This window comes from Agelaius tricolor, unplaced genomic scaffold (genome assembly GCF_023055355.1).
Source record: "Agelaius tricolor isolate 1412-34295 unplaced genomic scaffold, bAgeTri1.0.p SCAF_27, whole genome shotgun sequence".
Classification (NCBI taxonomy): Eukaryota; Metazoa; Chordata; class Aves; order Passeriformes; family Icteridae; genus Agelaius; species Agelaius tricolor.
Window position 1 is genome coordinate 1,140,148 of NW_027269287.1, and position 9,233 is coordinate 1,149,380.

Genomic DNA, 9,233 nt, shown 5'->3' on the forward strand with positions numbered 1-9,233 from the left:
AAAGCAAGCATACAATGTATTAGTTAAAGGACAAATCAAGGTTTGAAGGCTTTGCTGATCCGTGCAGAGGGCTTATGTGCATTTGTGACAATGAAAGAACATAAGAGACCTTGTTAGTAATTTCCTACCCTTAAAGTATTATTCTAAGAAAGCTCACTTTACAGAGGCACTGGAAATCTTCTGAATTAAATAACTACAGAAGTCTGTTCCCTTCAGAGAATGATAAAGTTCTGATTCAAAGATGCAACAGCCTGACATATAGATTTTAAGAAGTTGATAGACTTTCACATTTTGCTTTACCACCAGAGGCAGCAATAACAAGAATGTTTAATGTACTATTACACTAGACTTATGTTTCATAGCATTTACAGAGACAAATATAAGGCATGCTGTTAAGGACTAGTTTTGACACCATCATCAGAGACCTGAAGGCAAGGAAAAAGAAATCCAGACATATTCAGTTTAAAGTCAATTAAACTGAAAAATATTCGGTACTACTGTCACTGATATATTTTGCATTCATCTGTTGATGAGAATCTGTTGATTCTTCTCCCTACTATGAATCTTTATTTAAACGTCTAGCAGTACAAAAGTGAAGCACAACTTATTTGCCATTAAGAGTAGGAACTTTAATAATGGTTATTTTCATTCAAACAAGTCAAAACTTAATGTTTTAGACAAAGAAAAGCTAAAGTAAGAACAAACTAGGAAACCTCTCTCTGTTTAGTTTATACCATTAAGTTAGGCAATAACTCTAGGTAGCAGAAGGATGTGCTCAATTATAGTTGAGTTACTGCTTTGTAGACTATGTATTCTGTAAAATACATTTTTCTCAACATTTCACACCAGATTTAAAGACTAATTGAAAGAGACTAATAGCTTCTGCTTGACTGCTGCTTAGCCAGAACTTTACACAAAATGTGCAAGCAAAAAAAAAAACAAAAACAAAACAACAAATACACTCTGTGAACAAATACACTCTTGATCACCTCTCTCTTTGATGCAGGGCAATTGGTGAGTTCATAAAAGCAGTTAACACACATGAGATGAGAGTATGCTACAAAAAATGGTGGTCAAAGAGAGAGGTGGGGAAAATACACAGAGGTGGAAAGGAGATCTCATTCAAATAACAGTTGTTTAGTCAAAAGAAAATGGTAAGCTTGGTAGTTCCTGAATGTTTCTGCTTTGCCTTTTAATAAGTTCAAAGAAAATAGTAAAGACAAAATGAAGCATTCTTTGGTGCTGGTCCATTTACCTTCCAGAATCATTGCAGTCTTGACTTTCAAAAATGTATTTCCAGAAAAAACATTTAATACAGTGCAGAGATATTGTCCCATAAAAGCTAAACCAAGTAAAGTGAAAAAGTGGCAAGAGGAGAAAGCTCAAGTTCAAAGCATTACCTGTCAGGTAGTGACAGCAGATAATTCAACATGATGCTGTTTTCCCCTTGCTTAGCTATAAAATTCACTAAAAATTAACTTTCGTCATAAGACTACATAAAGAGCATATATATCTGATGCAAGACACTATTACAAACAAAACTTCCACTTTTTTTTTTAATTGGACTTTTAGTGTGTGCCATGCATGCTTAGGTGAGACCCTTATTTTGATCTAGAATCAAAATAAACAGTCCACAAGCCATTACACTATTTTTATTCTTCTATATGTGTCCAAAATCCAGAACAGTTTAATATGGGTTTATCAGTATTTGTTATTCATCTGTACACAATAACACAAGTTCTATAAGGTAAGCTGCTTATGGATGTCTTCTCAGACTTGATTTATATGTAGCTTTCACTTAGCAGTTATCAGTTTAGCCCACACATCCCTCATACATGACACTTGTGACACATGACACAGGCAATGTCATAGGTCTGAACACCACTTTGAGACTTCCTCAAGCCTGCAGTCACACAAGATTTCCAAGAGAATATCGTATTATTGCTTTATTGTATTGTATTATATAATATAATTATAATATATATTGTATTGTATAATATAATATAATATAATTGTATTGCATTATATGTATAATATTGTATTATAACAAAAACAACACACTCAGCTCTTTCTCCATTATATTAAATTAGAAGAATTTTACACCAGAATCTGTACAGACAACTGCTACAATAATAACCTAAAAATGCACCTAAGGCGCTCCCTGCACCTTGAGCTAGTCTCTGCCCAATGTTGTAACATGGTTCCTAGACTTGAGACAGGACGCTAGGGCTCATCATATTCTGATATGTGTCCTGAGACAGGAGCATCCCATGGCTATGAACAGGCTCAGATAAAGATTGTCATATGATCATCACCAGAATAATATACACCTGACAAACAGGCAGGGTCCAGAAAGGTACCTGCAGGAGTTACAGAGGAGAGGTCAGTAAGCCTTGATCTACATGTATTATAGGTGTTATTTTCCCGCAAATTAACAGTAGCTTCCATTCTATGGCAACATAGAGATCTTCTGCTATTATAATTTAAATACACCACCAATGATGACAAGGATATAAAGCACTTTAACTAAAGTTCTATTACAGTTGCCTTGATGACACCCTAGCATAGATAGGCGTGACAAGAATCCACGGTGAAACTGACTACTGATGCCAGTTTTTGCAACACAAACACCAAAAAAGACACAAAGTTACTGCTGTGTCACAAGCCTGACCATGGGTTCTGTTTTGTACCACAGTGAAAAGCCTTTAAATACTTGGTCAAAGAGAACATAAAGCCATCTGACTATGGATATTTATCCATCTTGGAAGCTCTTGCCCACAAATTATTTCTGCAAGACATTTTTGTTTGTGTCCTGAACTCTCAAACAAGTGAGCAAGTTCTGTGAGGACACTGTCTTGACCCCATTGGCCTACACTGAGAAGCCTAAAAGAGGACTGAGTCTGATGCAAGCTACCTTGAGACCACACAAAAAGAAGGCACCCTGCTTTGGAAAAAATGTGGTAATGAAAATGGAGCAGCAGTTCTAATAACTTATTTTACTACTGGCACTAGTTACCATGACACTTTAGGTGAATATAGCTCAACAGATGCTACCAGCTGAAAAATCCCATCTCTTGTTCTGGTAGAATTCAAACAGAATACCTAGATAGCAAATGCTTATAAGCTAAACAAGGGACTGCTTCCAGAAGTACCCACTTCTCTGAGCTAATTGTAAGCCACGTAGGTCAGAAAGAACAAACTAATCAATGTGCAACTTCCGGGACATGAAAGGTGACGTGTGCTGTTACCAGAGCTGCACAGAGAAACAGCAAAGCACATTGCCAAATCAGAGAGGCATGAGGTGAAACAAACCAATAACATCTGAAAGAAAAAAAAAAAAAAAAATCTTACTTCCTTCTTTCAAGCTAAAAAATTCTGACCTTTGTCATCGGAAAAGAAAATGCATTCTTAAATCGACAGTCTGCTGCCATAGTTTTTTTCAACCAAAAACAGCCTGAAGGTTTTACATCTGTGGCTAGTTTGACTTAGAGTACTTTGAGCTCTGGCAACACTGCAGTGACACAAACAACTTTTTGTCAGCTGAGGTGTAGTATTAAAGTGTTTCTTTCACATATTTTAGAGGCTTCTATTTCACTCTTTATCTTTTGCAATTTTTTCAAACTGATGTTATAAAAGTCTGAAGGCATTTGCTAGGTGTCAGGGGTTTCACAGTTGTAACAAAGTGAAACATTTGAATTTCATCTATAACTTCCTCAAAAAACAAAGCAGTAAGAAAGGAAAAGGTAACTGTTTTACCCAGAGGAAGGACCCTCGAAAGGCAGAAGTTTTTCCAGTGAAAATCAGAAGCTTCAAAGAAATCTAGGCATGGAAAAGACAAAAAGAGTAAACACTGACAGACTGTTCTAGAAGAACAAAGGGAGGGAGGAGGATGAAAGGAGAAACGTTTGTCTCTAGCTGACTACACCACCTAGAAGGAATAGGCCTGAAAACAGATCAAGGTACCAAGCCCATGGTCACAAGAGGTAAAACCATGTTACATCTCTGACCAGGATTACACTGTAGGACACTGACAATGGAAGACAAAACACATCTAATAAATCTTTCTTGCTCACTCAAGTACTTCAACCAAACATCTAACATTAGACTTTAACACACACCTGTATTAAACTCACTGGCTGAATAATGATACATTAAGTGATTTCCTCACATAAGATACTGCCCATATTCCCAAAGCAGCACTTGTACTTAGCTGTTAAAAGAGAGGCATGTGACATTACCCTCCTGCTGGAGTTACACACTGAACAGACTCAGCTGCTGTAGCAGCCTTGTCCTGCTCCTCTTCTCTTCCTCTTGTTCTCTTCCTTCCTGCAAAAACTGAAGGCTGACCCCTGAACTGTAAGTTGAAGGAACAAAGGCAAAACAGATCTGCTCACTTTCTTTACATTTAAGTCGAGGTTTTTGTCTTTACTATTAAAAAAATTATATCATTTATTACTTTTGCATTGAATGAAACAAGAGTAGTTCTAACAGAGAGACAATTGTTACTTTTTAACTAAGTTTTTAGAGTTCTTTTATTCACTTGAAGTCTCACTCCAGTACTAAAATATACTTTCCTTCGGTTTGTTTCCAATAAAAATAAAAATAAGTACCGTGCAAGCATAAATAGGTTAGAACTTTGTATTCTATGTTGTGGGGTTTTGCTGGGTTTTTTGTCTATAAGAACACACAGCTGTGTATAGCCAGCAGTATTGTGCCGTTCTGCACAGCAAATCACGTCCCCTCTGAAATTCATGTTTCTTCTCACGGGCAAACATTCCTTATTAGAATACAGTCACGACACACAGCTTTTCAACTTCTCTGCCACGCAACGAACACAGGAAAGTGAGGAACTGAAGTACTGCGTCGCTTAACCATGAGGAGCAGTCGGGTCAGCCAGCTACAGCTCCAAAGCACGGCTCAGCGGAAAGGAAAGCAGCCACCAAGTCAGCATTTCCCTAAGTCTACCTGTTGTTGACACGGCTGAGGTCCCGAGCTGTCAGCTCTCCCCGTCCTGCCCGCGCACGCCCCGCACCCTGTTCCGCCACCCGCGGAGCCGCCGCAGCCGCGGCGCGGCCCCGTCCCGTCCCGCCGGGCGAAACCCCGCCAGCCCCCGCGCCCGGCTGTGGCTGTGGCTGTGCCCGCTCCCGCCGCAGCCCCGCGCCGGGCCGGCACCAGCGCCAGCGCCGCCCGCAGGCGGCCCCGCTCGGCCCCCGCCCCGCCGCCGCCGCGCCTCGGCGCTCCGGCAGCGGCACGTCCAGGGCACGGAGGTGGCGGCACGGCCGCCCTCCCCTCCACCTCCGCCCGCCGCGCCCCGGCCGCCGCCCCGCTCACCTTGGGGAAGGTGCCCTCCCGCCGGGGGCTCTTCGGGTGGTCGAAGTGGCCGCGGTCCAGCATCAGGTACAGGGAGAAGATCACCACGCAGAAGACCGCGCTACCGAACACCGTGAACTGCCGGCTCAGCTTCATCTCCGCGGCTGCCGGGCGGGCGCCGCCGCGCTGCTCCCGTTTCGGCCGGCGTACCCGGGCCCCTCTCGCCGCCCCGCGATCGGAGGCGAAAGTTCTCCCGCCGCGGCGGGGACTGCAGGCGCTGCCGCCCCCGGAGCGGAGCGGCCCAAATCTTTCTCCGGAGAAGTGTGAGAAGTTGCCCCCCACCCGCCTTGCAGGGACCGAGAGCCGTGTCGAGACTCCGCCGGCGCGACTGAGAGGAGAGCCGAGAGTTTCCGGGAGCGAATCGAGTTCGCGGGCAGGAGAGCGCCCAGCGGGGAAGTGGCGGCAGCAGCACCGCCGGGCCGACCGAGCGGCGCTGCTCCCCGCTCTCTTCCTCCTCCTCCTTCTCCTCCTCCTCCGGCCGCCTCAGCAGCCGCTCCGCTCCCCCTCGTTACCCGCACGCGACGCCGGAGTCCGGCACCTCCTTCCCCGGCCGGAGGCTGCTGCCGCTGCCGCCGGAGCTCCCGGGGCCGCAGCACACAAGCTCCGCGCCGAGAGAGTCCCCGCCCGTCCGCCGCCACCGGCCCCGCCGCCGCCGCCGGAGCGCCGCGTCACGGGCGCGGCTCCGCCCCCGCCGGCCGCACCGCCCCGGCGTTCGAGACCCGGGGCGAGCCAGCTCCCGCCGCCCCTCCGCCCCTCCGCTCTGCTCGAGAAGGGGCAGCCCTGCTGCCCGCCCCTGGCTCGGCTCGGCTCGGCTCGGCGGGAGCTGCCCCGCGGCCGCTCGGAGGCGCCACGCACCGACGTCCCCATTGCTGCCGCCGCCGCCCCGTCGGCGGTCGGTGTGTGGCAGCCTCCGCCGTGGAAGAGAGGAGGCTGCAAGAGGAAGCGAGAGGAAGCGAGAGGAAGGGAAGGAGGGAGGGCAGGCTGGAGACTCCGCCGTTCTGCCCACGCCTCGCTGTGGCAGGGGACTGGAGGTGAGGGAGTGTGGGGCGTGGGGAGACCTCCGGATCCGAACGATTCCGGCATCCGCGTTGTTCGGCAGAGCCCCGTCCGGTCTTCTGCGGGATCCCAGTTGCCTGCTGGCACAGTCAGGCACGTTTGTGAGCTGCTGCCAAGCTCCAGCTTGGGTCAAGCTTTTCTGGGTATGAAGAAGTAGAATGTTCCACGGTGCTTTCATGCAAAGTAGCTCTTGTTCCTACAGGAATGGGTCACAGCTGAAATGGCCGGTTCACGGAAGGCCATTCAGGTTGTGCCCTCTGTTTGGTAGCTTCTAGCTCCTAATTTTGACAGATTTAATCTGCTCAGTCTGAAAACGTGCATCCCTGGTGTCTGCTTCTACCCAATATTTCAAGGTACTACTTAAGATGCCTTGGCTGCCATTGAGAATTAGGCACATCCTAGGAACATGTTCTACCATTGTGTGTGCTTCTTTATAAACGACTGTCATTGAGACATACACCTATGCCTTAAAGTCAGGATGTATGTGTTAGCACCACTGTTTTCTTTTGCCAAGAATATCATCCCCTTTCCTACCCTGCCTGTTCCCAATAGCAAAAACTGTAATAGTACACAAAAATTTGGCCAATAAATTTCAGTGTATCTTTGCTGGAGATACAGCAAAGCTTGTATCATTGCTAAGGTTTCCCATGTCTGGAGCTTTATCTAATATCTTACAGAACATACTTCAAGGTGTGATTCTTCATGATTTTCAATTTCTCCCACTAGACAAAAAGTCAAAGTGTTGGATTCCATCCTTGAAGAGCAGTAAGGACTGCTGTAGTGGCTGGGTATGAACATTAAGAGCTACTGTAGTTGCTGAGGGAAGGGGAACCTCAGTCCATCCATCCCTTACTATTTTGATGCCAGGGCCAACAAGAGATTTTCAGGGCCTAGAGAGGGATAGCAGGTCAGTTAGAAAGCTCCTGAAGGACAGCACAGAGGAACTCCAGCCATTCTGGCCTGTCAGTTGGCTTATGGTAGTAGAGAGGGCAATGCCTCTGTGTACACAAGTGTCTTGTGCTATTGGAATGCATGCAGCTCCACCTGGGGATGGATGAGGAGCTAATCAAAGGCTTATAGGTCAGGAGTAAAGGGAGGGCAGGGGCAGGTGACATTACAAAGGGGTTCTGCAACAGGCTGCCTGAGCAGGAAGACCAAGGAGATGAGTCCCTCCACAGACAGAGAAGAGAGACTCTTCATGTTCACAAGCCCTGGTCCTCACAGGGAACCAGCCCAATATCTATTGGAGGAGCAACATTCCAGGAGGTTCCTGGAATGCCTTAGTGAATACTTCCTTCTCCAAGTCATTGAGGAGCCAGTGAGGAGAGGTGCTATGGCTATGGTGGACCTTATTCTCACCAGCAAGGAGAGGGCTGGTGGGGAATGTGAAGCTCAAGGGCTGCAGTGACCATGAAATGGTGGAGTCCAAGATGCTTTGGGCAATGAGGAGGGAGCACAGCAAGTTCACCACCATGGACTTCAGGACAGCTGACTTGGTCTTTCCGGGGTTCGCTTTATTATGGGATAAAGCCCTGGAGAGGGGCACAGGGAAGCTGGTTAACAGTCAGGGACTACCTCTTCCAAGCAATGCATCCCAAGAAAAAGGAAATCAGGCAAACCCACAGAAGACCTGCATGGATGAAGAAGGGGTTTCTGGAAACTCAAATACTAAAAAGAAAGCTTACAGAGTGTGGAAGTAAAGACAGGTATTCTGGGAGAAATAAGGAGAACTACTCTGAGTACCCAGGTGTCAGCGAGGGAAGATAAAGCACTGGTAATGTTAAACTTAGCCAGGGACAAAAGGGCAAAAATAAAAGCTTCTATAGGTACATCATTAGGAAAAATGTGTGGGCCTCTCCAGAAGAAGATAGGAGATTACCTGGCACATGGAGAAAGCTGAGGTACTTCATGACACTTTTGCCTCAGTCTTTATTGGCAGATGACTCCAGCCTCCCTGCCCAAGTCACAGAAGGGAAAGGCAGGGATATGTAAAATGAAGAACTACCCACTGTAGGAGAAGATGGGATTCAAGAACATATAAGGAAACTGAAGGTGCACAATTCCATGGGTTCTGATGAATTGCATCCACAGGTCCTGAGGGAACTGGTGGAGAAAGAGGCTAAGCCACTATATTTGAGAAGCTGTGATGGTCAAGTGGACTGCCCATAACTAGAAAAGGGGAAACATCAATCTTATTTTTAAAAGGAGAAATAAGGAAGACTCAGGGAACTACAGGCCAGTGAGTTGTGGGAACTCAGCACATCACTCCAGATGTCCAGAGTTACCGAGAGATCCCTTGGGGGGGCTCGGAAATCCTGGAATGTTGCCAGGAGTGTCTGGTTCCTTGATTTTGATCCTTCTAAGGAAGTGACATCTGTTTGAGGATGTGAGAATCACTTGGGAGTGAAGGGTGCAAGAAAGACACATTTATAGGGTGAAATGTAGATTTTGGGGTTTTTGGTACAGGGGGGTTATGGAGACAAAATGGAGGGATCAGGGTGTGTCTTGTCCTTCTTCTTTCTTCTTCTTGTCATCCATTTTCTGTGGTGATGTTGGCACTTGGATATTGGTTCATGGTGAAAGTGCACTTGCTAACATGGGTGAAAAGTATTGGAAAATAAAGGTAAATATCATGTACATAGTTTTTAGTATAAAAAGACATGACCGCCCCGTGGGTGGTCAGAGTGCCCTTGGCTGCCTTGCAGGTCAGACCTCTGTTGGGCAGACAGAAAATTCTGTAGATAAGAAATAATAAACAATCTGAAGATTGAAAAGCTGAAGAGTCCAGACTCGTCCTTTGAAACGCG

General features: G+C 46.2%; 1 protein-coding gene across 1 annotated transcript in view; it reads right to left on the reverse strand.

Annotated features, from left to right (window-relative positions):
- MAN2A1 (mannosidase alpha class 2A member 1) overlaps positions 1–6,015 on the reverse strand; it is a 107,059-nt gene extending 101,044 nt beyond the window's left edge. The window contains exon 1 of the mRNA XM_071448570.1: positions 5,332–6,015. Coding sequence (XP_071304671.1) covers positions 5,332–5,466 — 135 coding nt within the window. The 5' untranslated portion in view covers positions 5,467–6,015. The remainder of the gene's footprint in view (positions 1–5,331) is intronic.
- Positions 6,016–9,233: the final 3,218 nt, after the last annotated feature.